The 15,792-nt window shown below is 55.6% G+C and overlaps 1 protein-coding gene and 1 long non-coding RNA gene across 2 annotated transcripts in view; one reads left to right on the top strand and one right to left on the bottom strand.

Annotated features, from left to right (window-relative positions):
• EFNB1 (ephrin B1) overlaps positions 1–5,488 on the bottom strand; it is a 77,538-nt gene extending 72,050 nt beyond the window's left edge. Inside the window, exon 1 of the mRNA XM_067303995.1 lies at positions 5,359–5,488. Within this exon, the coding sequence (XP_067160096.1) occupies positions 5,359–5,474 (116 nt within the window). The 5' untranslated portion in view covers positions 5,475–5,488. The remainder of the gene's footprint in view (positions 1–5,358) is intronic.
• A 3,133-nt stretch (positions 5,489–8,621) lies between these two features.
• LOC106484143 (uncharacterized) lies at positions 8,622–12,114 on the top strand. Its single transcript, XR_001292525.2, has 3 exons — positions 8,622–8,826; positions 9,028–9,457; positions 11,842–12,114. It is a non-coding gene; the product is annotated as an uncharacterized lncRNA (long non-coding RNA).
• Positions 12,115–15,792: the final 3,678 nt, after the last annotated feature.

Below are 15,792 nucleotides of genomic sequence, written 5' to 3' on the forward strand. Positions count from 1 at the left end.
ACAAGTGTTAGCGCAGTGATGCAAAGCTTCAGGCCAGCTACTCCCGTCGAAAACAGCTTTCCCGCAAGCACTTTGTCCCTCATAAAAGGCATTAAAAAAAGCAAGGAGACACCAGGCTTCAAACTCAATGCTTACAGAATTCAATAGGACACCATAATGTCATTAAAGACAGAATAAAAATACCACAAAGGATTAGACTTTTGTCTGGGCCTGTTTTTTTCCTCTCCCCCCCCCGCCCCCACTTTTTAATGCATTTATTTTGTTTTTAGAAAGTTGCTCTATTGCTCCACAGAGCTAGCAGGCGAGCAGAGCCGAGTAAAATTTATATGAGGGGAAGAGAGAAAAGCAGAGCTGAAATGACCGATTCTTAAAAGCTACATGGATGATGTGTCCCATTTCCCCCACCTCCTTATTAAAATGCTTTCTGGAGAGGCGAATTCCAGTCTGAAATGAATTTTCCAAACCATATTTTATTAGGAATGCTTCCTTTTAACGTTCGGCACAGGAGCCCACCAGGGTCAATATTTCTCCAAAATTATAGCCCAGGGATTTCACAAAAGACTTAGCCAGAATTCCTTGTGCGATTCCAGGTTGTTTAACAATAGCATACCCCAACCAACAACCCCAAACGCTAACTGCTAAGTAGCAAAAGGGCTGATTAAATCATTGGAACCACACTCGGGCTCCCCCCTCCCGTAAACGCGGAGAGCCGCTTCCAAAAAGCCCCCTTCAGACATGATGGAATAAAATTAAAACCATATTGGTTCACCGAGACCCCTTGAAAGAGGCTCTGCACACATCCCAAGAAAGCTCGCTTAAAGGGGATCTCATTCAGCCTGAACTTGTCCAAAGCAGAGGTTTGTGAAAATTATAACCTTTTAGCCAGCGAAAGCTTTTTTTTTTTTTCCTTTTTTTTTTTTTTCTTTTTTAAAGGCACACATCCTCCCCAGAGTTTTTCACACTACAAATACAGCAACAACTTCACTTCTGGCCTTCAAACAAACAAACACCTAGAGACAAAAAGGAAACTTTTTCCCCAGCACAGAGTACAGTGCTGCGGAAAGTAAACGACATTTTAAGTAAAGATTAAGATATTCTTAGCTCTTTTAAAAACGTTAGGAAATGGTTCTTCATCTCAGAAGTTTTACCAGTGTCCCTTTAACACCAAAGCTATTTCTTTCCCCCAGAACAACCCAAAACCGCTTGTGACACACCAACGAGTCGGAAACCCGCGCTTTATAGGAGCAGCAGAACGCTGCCCAGAGCGAAAGGGGACAGAAAAACATTTTCACCATTCACAGCGACGCTATCAAGGCCAAACAGTCCAGCGCACGACACTTTCCCCTTGTATCTGCTGGAAAATTCCACTTGGCGTTGTTATTTTTAAAGGCTTTAGGTCTGTTCTGAAAACGAGCGTCCAGGCCGGGCGCTGCTCAGTGCGGCGGGGCAGCGCGCGAGGGCCAGGGCCGGTAAAACACGGAATGCCGCGGAGGGCGCGCGGGGGTTTTTCCCGACACATCTGCGGAGGGAGAGTAATCCCGACTAACAAAGAGCGCGGCTTTCCGGCAAAGCCAAGCAGGACTTCCCCCCCCCCAGCCTGCAGCTTTCAACCCTTTATTTTAAAACTTGCTGGTTCGATTGTATTCGCTGGCGAGAGCGGCTGTGAGGAGGGCACCGCCTAACCCCACGCAGCCTGCAAAAGCGGAGGCAACAGCACTATGGTATAAAGGGGAAAAAATAAGTAAAAGTTTGCCCGGCCCTCGGTAGCCCTCAGCAGCCAGCACGGCTCCAGCGCAGGCGGCCGGGAGCGGAGGAGGAGGAGGGTCGCGCACCGCACACCCAGGACACGATGCTCCGAGGCCACCGATGCGCCGGGAACAGCAGCACAAGGACAGGCTCTGGCTGAGGTCTGCGCTGTCGGCGGCATTGGCAAAGCTCACCGGCTTCCAGGGCTTTTCTAAGCAGGAACATTACCGCGGCATCGGGCAAAAAGAAGAGTTTCTCCGGCCTAGCGCAATGGGCGTCGGGAAGCGCTCCACGGAGCCGAGACGGCGCTCGGCCATAGGAAGGGACTGCCCGGTTATTTGGAAAAACTGAGATTGAGAAAGAAAAAGGATCCCCTACCGCCCTCATCCCAGAGAGCGACCCCATCGGTCCCGGAACGCAGCAGGGCTCCGGTGCCTCCGGCCCCTGATGCCGCGTGGGAGCCGGCTCCGTGCAAACCGGCTGCCCTGCCACTTCCGCTTCGGAAAACGTCACGGGGATTTCGAGTGGGACAACCGGAGCTCCGAAGTCCACGGGAGCCCGAGGAACGCGTGACCCGCACCCGCGCTGCAGGTCACCCAGCGCGGGGTCTGCAGGGGGAGGACGCGGGACGTCCACAGGGAGACGCCTCCGACGGGACGCGGCCCCAGGCTCCAAAGCCGCCGCGGCCTGCCGGATCCGGGCGGCAAGTCTGCTCCGGCGGTCCGACACCCTGAGAAGCTCCCTGGCGCTCCTGCCCTCCAGGAGGGACAGGGAAAGCTCTCCACCACCACGCTCAAAGCAGAACCGCGCTCCAAGCCAGCGGAATCACCATTTCTCCAGACTCTTCGCAACTTCCCAGGCCTCGACAGCGCAATAAAAGCAAACTAAGAAGCCAGGTTGGCTTCATCGGGCAAAAGGCTCCCAGCCGTGGGGAGAGCCAGCAGCACAGTGCCCGGTCCCCCCGACCCCTGCGGATGAAACCTGCCGAGCAGCCAAGGGAATCGTCTTTCTTGTCTGCGCAGAGAGGACACGACTGCCAACTGCGCGGCGCAAAGAAAACGGCCGCGTTTCACATGCATCTACCTGCAAGTTTCTCAAGTGAACAGAACGAAGCCAAAGAGATTTCTATCTCTAACTGCCCTTTAAAAAAAAAAAAAAAAAGTGGTGGTGGTTTCTGGAACCAATTTGCTTTTTCCTTCTCCCCCTCCCACCTTCATGCTGACATAGCAGGCTTAAAAATACAAAATATCAATTCCTAAGGGTAAAAGTTGTTTCATTGTATTTTTTTCCTCTCCAAACTAACAGAGATATCTTCAAAAGGGGAGGGGGGGGAGAAAAATCAGAGAAATCACTTATTGGAATCTAACAGCCACGACAGACCTTTCCCCAGCTTTTCGAACGCACTGAAGCAGAATTCACGAGTTTATGTGCACATGCATGTGCCAATGAAGTTGCCCCCTCCCCCCCCCAAAAAAAAAGAGTTTGGTTTGAACTTGAGTGTCCAGGTGGAAAGCCTGACCAAACTGTTTCAGTTTTCTCTAAACCATTTGTTTTTTTTTTTTTCTCCTTTACAGGAACATGGAGGGGAAATAATCAAGATAAAAGCAGGATTTTTTTTTTTTTTAACTAAGAAGAGAAGGGGATAAGATAAACAAACAGTCTGTGATTTACAAGATAAAGCCCAGCAAGAGGGCTACCAAAAACATCCTGATATAATCAGTCCCAAAACATCTACAGGTCATTAGTAACCACGTCGAGTGTTTAAAGATCTTTTAAAGCTTTTAGTTACTTTTTAGTTCCAGGCAGGCTGGAAGAGCGGCTTTCATCGTTCCCATTTTTAAGCTAAGAGCTGGGGTTCGGGGACTCGACTGAATCTATTCTAGGCGGAGCCGTGAACGCCACGGTGCGAGCAGGGCTCGAGGACCCGTCGCGCCGGCGGGCAGCGCTCACGTCGTCCCGCGCGTCCGCACCGTTCCCGTCGCCAGCAGAACCGGCGCCGTCGGGTTTCGGGAGCGCGGAGGGAGGCCGGCTCCCGCCTGCGAGACCGAACTCGTGCGAGCGAGGTCCCGGGCCGCGACGGCCCTGGAGGAGACGTGCGGAGGAGCAGCTCGCTCTGGCCTTGCCCGTCCGACATCCGTGCTGGGGACCGGGCACGAAGCAGGGGCGAGGGCCCCGCTGGATCCCGAGCGACAAACATCTCCAGAGACGGATATTCACGGAGCCAGAGGGGTGGGGGTGGGGGGGGAAGCGCCTCTCGTTTCACACCAAGAAAAAACAAAACACGTAGCAACCGATGTGGCACACACCAAAAAAAGCACCTGCTTTGATTCCCCGAAAAACAGTATTTTTCCAAGTCTTTCTCGAACCAAGGGCATTTTGAGGACCTCCTGCTCATCTGCCTGCTGGTGCGCGCTCTGGTATTTTATTATACCGCACGTAAAGAGCAAGATTTCTGGAGCTGGGTCTAATGCATTTACCACGCTTGCGTGCCCTGGGTCACCTAAAGAAATATGCGCTCCTAGGTGCCAGACGGAGGCATTATTAAATAAAGGCTGGCACCAAAGTTTACAATCTTTGCTCGCAAAGCCAATTTATATCCCTCAATACCGACTCCTGGAGTCAACGGGAATAAGAATCGGAGCCAGAACTGCCTCCCCGGCTGCCGCTCGCAGAGCTCAGGTAAGCGACGGAAACCAGGGTTTATTTAGGTTTTAGCAGTTGCCTGTTGTTGTCCAGATTTACTAGGAAGAGCTCGAGGAAGGAGCTCGCCACGGGGGAAGAGCGGGACGGACGGAGCGGGCCTAAAGCCGGAGGCGGCGACGCGGGAGCAATCCTGCGGGCAGGAGCGGGAGCGCGCACACCCCGGGACGGGCTAGAAAGCGTTATCACCAGAAACCCTGCTTCCAGAGAAACCGAATTCCCGACACTCCGAAGGCTGCGAACGACTCTAGGCATTCCTAGATCTCCTCCGTATCCGCAAAAGCCGTCAGAACTTCCCAGGTTTCGCAGCGTTTCCCCCCCAAAAATAAAAGTTCTCACAGAATTTCCGCGCACAAAAGGAATATCGCTCTGGGGTAAAACTGAACCAGATCCGGCGAGGCTTTGATAAATTAACCTCCAGTCCTGCTCGCCTCCAGCCCAAGTTTGCACCGAGCGTGTGAACTGAAAGCCATCTGCTGGCAACCCCCGACCGGCATCCACAGCCCCGCCAGCAACAGCCCTCTTCGGCAAACGGATTTTAAAGAGAGGAGGGAAGGAAAAGAAAAAAAAGAAGAAGAACAAACCAAAAAAAGCCTGATACAGCTCTCGTGTTCCGCACAGTCCAGCCCGGCAGCCCCCCGCGCCGGGCCAGCGGCGCTCCGCGAACACCGCGCGGGGGAAAAAAAGCAAAAAGGAGGAAAAAAGAAACACCCAAAAGCAGAGCGGAGCAGCAGAGCGGGCTGCGCGGCTCCAGCAGCAGGGAAGCAGGCGGCGGCGCGCGGTCGGTACTCCAGCGCCGTCCGCGTCCGCGGAGAAGCGGTTCCCACGCCCCGGCCCCGCCGGGGCCGCCCGGCGCCGGGGCCGGAGCGCGGCAGAGGCGGCGGCGCCCGCGCCCCCCGCGCCCGCACGTACTTGGGGTTGCCGGCGCTCCAGGAGACGGGCTCGAGGCTCTTGGCGAGCGGCGCGGCCAGGCGGCACAGGGCGAGCAGCACGCCCAGCAGCCACCGCCCGCCGCGGGGCCGCGCCATCTTCCGCCGCCGCCGCCGCCGCTGCTGCTCCCGGCGGCGGGACGGGCCGCGCCGCGCCGCGCCTCCCGCCGCCCTAGGCGCCCATCGCCGCTCAGCCGCGGCGGGCCGCCGAGCCGCGCATCGGCGCCGCGCCCCCGGGCCGGGGCCGGGGCTGGGGCTGGGCTGCGCCCCGCTGCTGCTGCGCCGCGGCTCCGCTCGCTTCGGTTCGGCTCGGTTCGGCTCCGCGCGGCTCGGGCGGCGGCGGCGGCGCGTCCCCTCCGGCGGCCCGGCTCGCACAGCGCCGCCGCCCGCCCCGTCGCCGCTCTACTCCCCCGCGCAGGCACCCGCGCGGGCAGCCCCGCGCGCCCCGGCCAATCGCCGCGCGCCCCGCCGGGGCCTTCGCCCCCCCGCCCCGCCCCCGCGGCTGGGGGGCGGGACGGGGGCGGGGCTTCTCCCCCCTCCTCCCTCCCGCCCCGCCGCGCTCTTAAAGGGGCCGCGCGGAGGCGCGATCATCCCCTATCCCCGCCTCCTTGTCGTCGGGCTCCCGCACCTGCCCCCGGCCGGTGCCCCCCGACCGGGGCGGACACCGGGGCCGCCTCCTCGGCCCGAGAGGACGCTGACGACGGAGCGGGGCCCCGCATGGCCGTTGGGGGGTGGGAGGAGGGTTGTGAGCCCCGACGCCGCCGGCCTGCCACGGCGTAACTGCGCCGTGCTCTTCGCTGCGGCGGCCGCAGCCCCGCGCCGCCCCGCAGCACCGGCCCCGGCGGCCGCGGAGCCCAGCGCGGTTCCCACGCGGGGCTGAAGCCGCGGCGCCTCCCCTGCCCCGGGGTGGCGGCGGGCAGAGCCCCCCCCCGCGGCGCGCTCCCACCCGGGCCGCTTGGCCCCCGTGCCCTGCCCTGCCCCGAGAAGGGAGCGGCGGTAATTTGCCCGGCGCGGGGGCGGCCCCGGCCCGGGCCCCAGGCGCTGCGGGGCGGGGTGGCCCCTGCCCGGGCCCCGGCTCCGGCTCCGCCGCGGCTCCCTCCGCCAACAGCGGTGCCACAGCGGCCCCTGGCGGCGCGCGGCGGCGGCGCGGCGGGCGCGGCGCGCTCATTGGCCGAGCGTCTCGCCGAGATTCCGCGGCCGCGGCGCGCTCATTGGCCGAGTGGCTCGCCGAGATTCCGCGGGCGCGGCGCGCTCATTGGCCGAGTGGCTCGCCGAGATTCCGCGGGCGCGTTCCCACGCGCGAAGCGCCGCGCCGGGCCCCGCCGCTCGCCGGAGGCAAGTCACCCCCCGCTGCGGGCGGTCTCTTCCCGGGAAATGCCGCTAACCCGGAGCCCCCCGTGTCTCCGGCTGGGGAACGCGAAGCCCCCTGAGAGCGGGACCGGGGGCAGCTTCCCCCCCCCGTGCCCTCACTTCTTTCTCCCTCCCCCACGCCCCGAAAATACCGCAAGCAGCGCGGTTAACTACCTTTTAGGCAAATCGTTAACTACCTTTTAGGCAAATATAGACGTGTGAAAGCTGGCACTTCTGGCATTGTTTCCAAAAACAGAAGCTGCTTGTCGCTGCTTTAAATGTAAAAGACCTTCATATTAGGCTTCTCTCTGCTAACCGCGTGAAATAGCTGTATTCAAATTTTAAAAGGGCTTGTGTGCACATACGTCGTGGAGGGGAGAAAGGTGGGAGACTGCAAGTCAAAACATCTCAATCATTTTTTCAGTGAACACTCTCTCAGGTTTAGGGTTTCTTTTTTAATTATGTCTTAAGATGCAAAGTACCTACATTTAACAATGAAAAAGCCTGAAATAAATTTTCATGAAAATTTTCAGTGAAACATTTGGGATTGAAGAATACATTTAATTTGACTCTAGATTTGGTTTGTTTTATATTAAGAAAAGAAAAAAAAACTTGTTTTGCAAAAACCTGAAACACTGTCTCCTTTACTTCCATTTTAATTGGCTATTTACACATTTCTTCTCTGGCACCTTAAATGGCAAAACCTTCCCATCCAATCTGGATTGAGGTTTATTAGGCATCTGTGTTTAAAAAAATAAAATCTGGAATTAAATATGTTGTTAAACTGAAGCTGTGCAGATGCTTTCCTGAAAGCACAAGTATACAGCAGAGTCTTGTATAACCTGTTCTCAGGCTGCTTAAATTAGGTTATGATGTTGGGCATTTTAGACATAGTTAGAGTCCTGAAGACAATTGTCAGTTTGATTTAAGCTAAGCGAATGAGTTTATTAATTTCTTTTCCAATGGCACCTTAATTCAAAAAAGAGAAGAAAAAAGTTGAGGAAGAAGAAGAAAATAATTGTTTCCATTTTAGGTGGGGGGATTTAGAGCTTACCATAATGAATTATCTTGCAACAAAGGTAATTATTCTAAGTAAGTTGGCTGGGGAATTGAAAATTGCATTAGAGCATCGGTGACTTCCCTCTTGTGTCTCCTGTCATTTCTTCCAGTCGGAAAATGAAGCACAACATAAAGAGCAGAGAGACACAGCTCCAAAAGATTTTATCAGCCAAGACACAACAACCTTAATAACCCCCTAGTCCTTCCTGGCAGGAAATAGCTTACCTTTAGCAGGTATGGGCTACCTGTCTTTGCGCTCTTTTTGTTCGCATACCCCATTGCTAAGAAATGGGGAAATAAACTGGTAATTGCCGTTTCTCCCGGCCTGAAAGAGGAACCTGGCAGACATTTACCAAGTATTCCTGCCCAATAATCTCTGCAAATGACATCACAATTAGTTGCCATGGAGATGCCTGGTACAACAGGAGAACAGCTCAGGTGGGAAATAAGTAACCAAGGAATTTTTAAGAATGAGCAGGCTGTTTTCACATGTCCCTCGTGCTAAATAAATCAATAATGGACAGAGGGAAACTGAAGCAAAATAATTTCAGACTCCATCCGTTCAGTCCCCTGGCGAAGCGGCCCCTCCTGGGCACGGCCCTCCCCAGCAGCCCTGGCAGCTCTGCAGTGTTTTGTGTCTTCTACTGCTTGCAGACTCCTTTAGCAATGTATGCAGCACGTACAGCGTTACACAGTTGTAAAGCAGCAGCAGCTTTTGTACATATGTAGGAAAGTTAATATTGCAACTGGTACACCCAAATTTAAACCTGTAATGCACAATGATATTTTGCATTTAGTATTTCAGGTGATTTTTTTTTTTTTTTTTTTTTTGAGAGAGAGAGAGAGAGAGAGAGAAGAGAGGAGAAGAGGCACCAGAACCTATTTTCAAATAGTCCTTGTATGCTGCGCTGTCTCTGTGTCTTTGGGGTCTCCCTCACCTCTAACCAGACCAGTGGAGACCGGTCTGGCACTTATCAGTGCTGATGCATCCTAAGAATGAAGGAAAACAAAGCCATGTGACCAGTGTGAGCAGCCTGGCCAGGTGAGTGCTGGCTGTTGTGGGTACTCATTACAAGTTTAAGATACGAAATGTCAATAATAAACATTCAAAGGTCGCCCTGTGCCCCTTTATCACAGATGCTACATGCCTGACACACCAGTATAGCTGTATGCTTATATGCTGAGTAAATATCCACTTTAACTTCGTGTTTTTATTGTTTCTCCCTGTATTGGAATTTCTCAGTGGACAAACAGACACAAAGAAAATCAAATGCTTCTAATGTGGGAAAGGCATCAAGGCTCAGGGAGAAGTTTCATGCATCAAAGTTCAGCACTGTGCACATCAGCTGGGTGAAGAGGTGGAAGCCAGTCTGTAAGAACAGCAAAACACACTTCCACTGTCACCCCTGCAGCAAAGAACACCCATCCAGTCCAATCTGCTTGGACATGACACCCTGCTTTTCCAGCTCCAACCAAGTATGGAAGTCTGTGATGCCAAACAAGGACAATTCCTCAGAAAATTCTGAGTTAAAAAACAATAAACTGAATGGAAAACGGTTCCCAGCCTCAGCTGCACTGGTGACTTCTGCTAGGCAGACAAACCCAATGTAATCCGGAGGACGGGAGCAGCCCAGGCAGCAGGAAGAGGGCCTGCTATCCCGGGAGAGGCCAAGGTGAGGGTTTCTGAGCAGCTGCAGGGTGAGCGTTAGCTGGGCAGGCGCAGCTGAGGAAGAGACTTCCCACCCTTCCCCGAAAGACCCAGCCCTGGTGAGCTCCCCTCGCGCTTGGCAGGTAGCTGGAGGTGGGAGAGCAGCTGCCGGGAAGCTGTCACCTTGCCATTCCCACTTGTCAACCCAGGCGGAGATGGGAATTCACGTCTTCCCTTCTTTTTGCCCTTCTCCTGGCCCGATGCGCTCGCAGGACTAGCATGGACGGCCTCTCCGCGCTGCAGCCCAGCCGCATGCACAGTCCTACCCCAGCCCTGCGCACGGGAGGCACAGGGGGCCCTGGGTCAAAAATTTGGAGGCAGGGGGTGACGCTGAGACAAGGGGCAGGCTAAGGCCCTGGTGGGAAGCTTCGGGTCTGAGCCTCCCTCAGCTCGTGGGTTTGCACAGAAGAAGGGTGAAAGGGAGGGCTGGGGGCTCTCGGGTCCCTTCCTCCCCACTCCCTGCCCGCCACCCCACCGCCCCGGCAGCAACCAGCTGCTGCACCCTGCCTCGAGCGCGCGGAGAGAGAGCGCGGCAGAGAGCATGTGCAGGGGGAGTGTGCACGGGGAGAGCGTGCATGGAGAGAGTGTGCACGGGGAGAGTGTGCACGGAGAGAGTGTGCACGGGGAGACTGTGCATGGGGAGAACATGCACGGGGAGAGCATGCACAGGGAGAGTGTCCATGGAGAGAGTGTACATGGGGAGAGTGTGCACGGGGAGAGCGCGCACAGGGAGAGCGTGCGCAGGGAGAGCGTGCACGCTTCGGGCGCACCTGCTAGGAGCAATGGCTAAAGTTCACACCCTTTGCCAGGCCTGCAAGAGATCAGAGGGCTCCCGCTGCGCCGGAGCGAGCCCTCCCACCTGTCAGGAGGATTCGCATGCCGCACGTCAGGGGAAGCAACGCTCATAAGATCCCATGCCAAGGGCGTGTGCGTGCACGCAGGCGTGGGGGGCAAGCAGAAGTACACATGCAGCGCAGGCGTGGGCCCAGCTGCAGCAGGCATTCTGCTGTGGCACAGACCCACACGGCGAGCAGACCGAAACGCAGGCACGCGGCATGGCTCCAGCGCTGGGCCACGCTCTGGATACAAAAGACGTGATGCGGGACTTGGCCAGCGCTCGCCGGCTCTGGCAGCAAAGGGCTGTTCTCGCTGCCTTTGATGTTCTGCGGAGGGACAGCTGGCCCACATATTGAATGACTCTGAGTGTCATGAGTTTCTGGGGATCCCAGCTCCTCCTCAGCCGCCCTCGCTGCCCTCCGAGTGTGTAACGCTGTGCAAGGCTCCCTTTGCAGCTGAGGGGGTCTCCAAGCCAGTCCAAAGACTTGCTTTGGCGCTCGTCCAGATAAGTTGTACATAGCCAGAGGGTGGCTGTGGGAGAAGAAAGGGTATCGTTTAATTGCCACATTCTTCATGCGTTTGGGGCCCTGGACTTGCCTTGTGCTGCGGTATCGCCTGCACACACACATTCACGTTTCCTGCACCCGTACATCACACCGTCCCCTTCCTGCATGCGTCAGCTTGTCCCCTCTCCTCTCTCTCTTTCGTGCATGTGTACGCTGGTCCCTTCGCTTTCATCTCCCCCCTCTTTCACCTCCCTTTAAATCTAATCTAAAGTGATAATGCAGTTTCTGGGGGTGATCTGGGGGGTTTCACCCCCACCTACTTCTTTGTTACGCCTAACGTGTCTTGTCTCATTCTAAAGGGACGAGGCAGGAAGGAAATTACCTTACCCGCTTTGGCAAGATCCAGCATCGCCCCTGAGCCGCTCTGCCGGCTGCAGCCCACTGCCCCTCCTCCTCAGCACCCCGTGGCTTGCAGTTTCTTATCGTGTACAATCACACCTTCATCAAGTGATGATCTGCATCACAAAATGTATTCCACAGCCACTTCATATTTAAATTACCAGAGAAATTTGATAGCGAAAGAGTAATGGGATAAAACAGAGCAAAAGAAAATTTAGGCTGAGCACCAGGAAAAACTGCCTAGTCCTGAAATCTGTTCGTCTGTGGGATGGTTCCCCAAGGGAAGCGTTTGAGTTATTTAAAACCCACCTAAATAAAAATTGGTAGGGGATAAACTTCACTTGTCCCAAAGGTATGGGCACTACGGGACTTGGCAGATCTTTCCCCTGTTTTCCGTGATGAAATGTATGAGATCTCACATGGCTGAATTCATGCAGCCTGTTTATCCTGGATCGCTTTGCAGTCCCTGTGCAGAGATTCACAGCCCCTGTCCCTGAACAGAGCTTTTCCAGGGAGAAATCACCATGCAGTATGGGGTATACAGCTGCGAGCAGGTGAATTTGGGCCAAAATTCATGATTAATCCGATCCTTTTTAAAAAAACACAGGATCTTTAAAATACCAGGACAGTGGATGTGTGGAGCTTTCTGACAGCCCTTGTACCTACGAAACAGCCAGGAAAAGCAGACGCCAGAAAACCAACATTATGCTGCTAAACCAGAAGACCAAATTAAAAAATGAAGGTGATGTCAAGGATCTTCCTTTACCGTGATTTATGCCGTGATCTTGCACTCAGACTCCTGGAAACTTGCACCTTCTGCAGATGTGCCAGTTGATTAAAATGATGCAACATATTCACTGGCTGTGTAATATGATGTAAATTAAACGTCCGTATTCTAACCGAAAATCTGCTGGGACTATCTGCGGCCTTACCAAAGTCTTCGTCACCCAGCAGGTCACATCCCCTCCACAGCAAGCGTGGGGAGGTGGTAGAAGGCCTAACCCACAGTCCTTCGCTCGTTATTCCCAGTTTTCCCAGTGCTTCCAGCCACGGGAAAAGCCACTTCCGATCTTCTATAGGTGTTGGGAAGGAGGGGAGGGAAGAGGGAAGGTGGTAGCTGGAGGCACTTGAGTCATCAGAGCGAGGAGCGAGCCGGGAAATGCAGCCGCACAAGGCGATCAGGTTCCAGGAGGCACATTTTATGGGGCTGAGACGTCTGCTGCATAATGGTCCGTGGAAGGAAGTATTAAAATCTCTAAGCAGTTTTCAGAGACGCGATAATTAAGGTGTTGTAAGCTACAATTGCCTGGAAAAAAAAACAAAGGCAAGGAATAAGATTTTTGTCACTTCAGAAGTGGCCACTCATGGATTTGAGGGTTAAAAAAAAAAAACAAAGAAAAGAATCCGTGCAAGAAAGAGAAAACGTAAAAGGAACTGGACAAGGGTCCGACCAGGAGCTCCAGGGGAAGAATAGAGGCAGAAAGCTGGAGCGCGGAGTGTGCAGCCAAAGGCACTGGGAAGTCAGGGAACCTGATTCAGGAAAGCACTTAGCATTGTCCTAAGTCCGGGCATTCAGGCTTTAATCAGGCGCTTTAATGGAACTTGAGCACAGGCTTAATGCTTGAGCATCTTCAATAGAGCTGCTCTCTTTCATCAGGACCTCTGGGGAGGAAAGAATATTGGCTTAAATTAACGAGGCCTCAGAAACGGGTGAGAGATGTTGAACTCCCTGCTTCCCTCCATCCTCTGCAAGGAGGGAGCTCGGTGCAGCAGCTCGCAGCCGCTGCCGCTGCCCTGGCAAGCAGCCGGGCCGGCTCCCGCGGCTGCCTGGAGCGCCGCTCCATGCGTCTTGCGGGCGAGGAGAGCCGTTTCCCATTGCACAGCGCTGGAAATGGGCTCCTGGCACGGGTTATGCTCCGGGCAAGGGGAAAGTCTGGAAGAGCAGAGCTAGGGAGCTGCCGGCCTGCCGAGAAGGGACGCGAGCGATGTCGAACGCTGGCGCGCCTTGCCGGCCACCGGCGTCTCCCGTAACGTGGCCGAGCGAGTATTGACGAAGGAAGATTGATGCTGCGTATCTGGAAGTTAACGGAACGCGAGTTGCAGTTACATCAGCTTACAAACGAGAAGCCCTTGCCAGAAACGGATCGTCTTGCTTTTCTAAAGATTAGTGTCAATGGGCGAGAAGCGGCAGGGAGTTATTTTTAGCTCTTTGAACAACACTGCAGAAAACACGCTGAAAATTACTCCAATTGGCTGGAACGTGAGCAGTCCTTCGCTGAATGGAAATACATATAAAGAGCGATATGGTGGGAATATATATATATATATAAAGCAACAGCCTGTCCAGTTGTAGCAGAGCTCGCCAAGGGGGGGGTAGGCGTATCTAGCGTATCTAACGGGGTACTGCAGAGGTCATTGGTTAACATCTTCCTTAATGACCTGGCAGAACGCATAAACAGCATGCTAATGATCTGGCAGAGAAGATAAGCAGCTTGGCAAGGCAATTCCCGAGGAAACCGCGACGTGAGGGGTTGTGCATATTTCCACCGTCCGGGAAACACGAAAGGAGCCGAAATGGCTGGAAACGTGCATAAGAAGCTTAATGATTTTGTTAGGAAAAAAAACCCTAATCTAACCCATCTGGGGCAAAGTGATTAAGAACTTGTCTGAGCGGGGTGCGAAGTGCAGGAGACGGCGGCAGCAAAGGAGGGTCACTGAGCCACCGAAAGAGGGAAAAGCCCCGTCGAGGAGCAGAAGCTGGAGCAATAACGGGCGAAGGCACCTGTGCGGCTGCACCGGGAGCCACTGGCGGTGCCGCCTGGAGGAGGCCAGCACTGGCCGGGATGGAGGGACGCTGGCCAGCCGGACCCAGGTTTTCCCACCTCTCCCTTGGAGGCAGAGCCCTGGGCTGGCGAGAGCCGGGGTGGCTTGGTGCCAGGAGAGCGCCCGGAGCGCACCTCCGCGCCCGGGACGCCTGGGTGATCTCACACGGATGAGCTAAGAGCTGGCGCGCTCCTGCCGGGATTTCCGTCGGAGGCTCCAGAGAGTCTGTGCGCGCTCGGCCCCGGCGCGCCGCCCCTCTCGCCCGCGCGCCCGACCCCGCGCAGCCCCACGCTGCGAAACCCCCCCGCGCGGCGGGAACGCAGCGTCGCGTGGGTTCGGCACCACCGCTCCCCCCGACGGCGCGCCATCGTCGCGGCTGTCGCTCACGGGATGGGGTCAATATCCCACGCATGCCCACGGCTCGCAGCGCCGAGCACCAGGGGGGGAAAAGGCAGAAAGGGAAACGGCAGAATAAAACATTTTATCTTCGCCATCGCGAAAGGGGCAAACTGCCTCCGTGAGCAGCGTTTCTTTTGCAGGGCTGGTAATTGGTGACACCGTCGCCGAAAGCATCCTGATGCCAGTTTGTTTTGATGGCTGTGTAGGTGCGGGGTGACGCGTCCCTGCGTCTGGAACGGGGAGGGGGGCAGGGGCACGGGAAGAGAGCGGCTTCGTTTGACTTGCTGCCCAGAACCACAAAAATGTCCTTTAAAGAGTCACTCCCTCGCCCTAGCGAGCGGCGCGGAGAGGAGCAGAGCTCGGGGAAAGGAGAGATGGAAAGATAGAGAGGCAGAGGATGGGGGCGAGGGGCAAGGCAGGGGAAGGAGGCAGACAAACACACGCAGAGCCATTTGCATGTTTTATGAGTCTTTGATTTCGGCGTATTTACAACCTCAGTGCTCACACCCCGGTGGGAAGTTTGGGAGATTACTGTATTTACCCTCAATTTCGCTTTACATCTTTATCGAGCGATCTGTCTGTCTCGCCGCTCAGCTCGCCGTGGCTCTGCTGGGCTCCAGCCCCTCGGAGCAGCCCCCTTCCCCCCCGGCTCCAGGGCTCCTCTGCCAGCACGCGGCCGCGGGAACCCGGCACCCGGCAAAGGGGCGTCCCCGCGTCCGCGTCCATGTCTGCACCTGGAAGAGGTTTGGCTGGGATGCCTCTGCCAAAAAAAGCTCATCTTAGGAAACAGCAGAGCTACTGATGGCTTTTTTCCGGCGGTATCTCATTGCTTTGTTGCGGTTGTTGTTTTTCCTCAGCTTGAAAGAGCCGCTACAGCACTTCTGTGAGCAGGCTGGATGCTTTCGGGCAAAAATGTGGCTTTTTTCCTACATTTGCCACAAGGAAAGGGGGAATCTGAGACCTATATATTCACTTCCGAAGTGGGAGAGGCCCTGACCCCATGCAAGGAGCCCATGCATGAGCGTGGGAATTTGCCCGGGATGGTGGGGCTGGGGCGCACCACATCCCCCGGCCGGGCGCTGCCTCCAGCGCCGCACGCGCCGGACGAGCTCAGCAAACCCCAGTGCCGGCACGGCGGCTTCTGCCTTCCTGCCGGGAGAAGGGGTTTTCAGCAGGAGCCTGCAAGCCCCGCTGGGCGCCGCCGTCTTCGCGGGCGCCCCGTCAGCCGGGCGCAGCTGCGCCCTGTGCCACGAGCGGTTGGCTCGCGCCGGGTTTAAGTAGCACTGTTGTTCCAAAAGTCACTCCGTGACCCCAATTAGCACTCCGGAGAAGGAGG

Source organism: Apteryx mantelli, chromosome 13, assembly GCF_036417845.1.
Source record: "Apteryx mantelli isolate bAptMan1 chromosome 13, bAptMan1.hap1, whole genome shotgun sequence".
In the NCBI taxonomy this organism is placed as follows: domain Eukaryota; kingdom Metazoa; phylum Chordata; class Aves; order Apterygiformes; family Apterygidae; genus Apteryx; species Apteryx mantelli.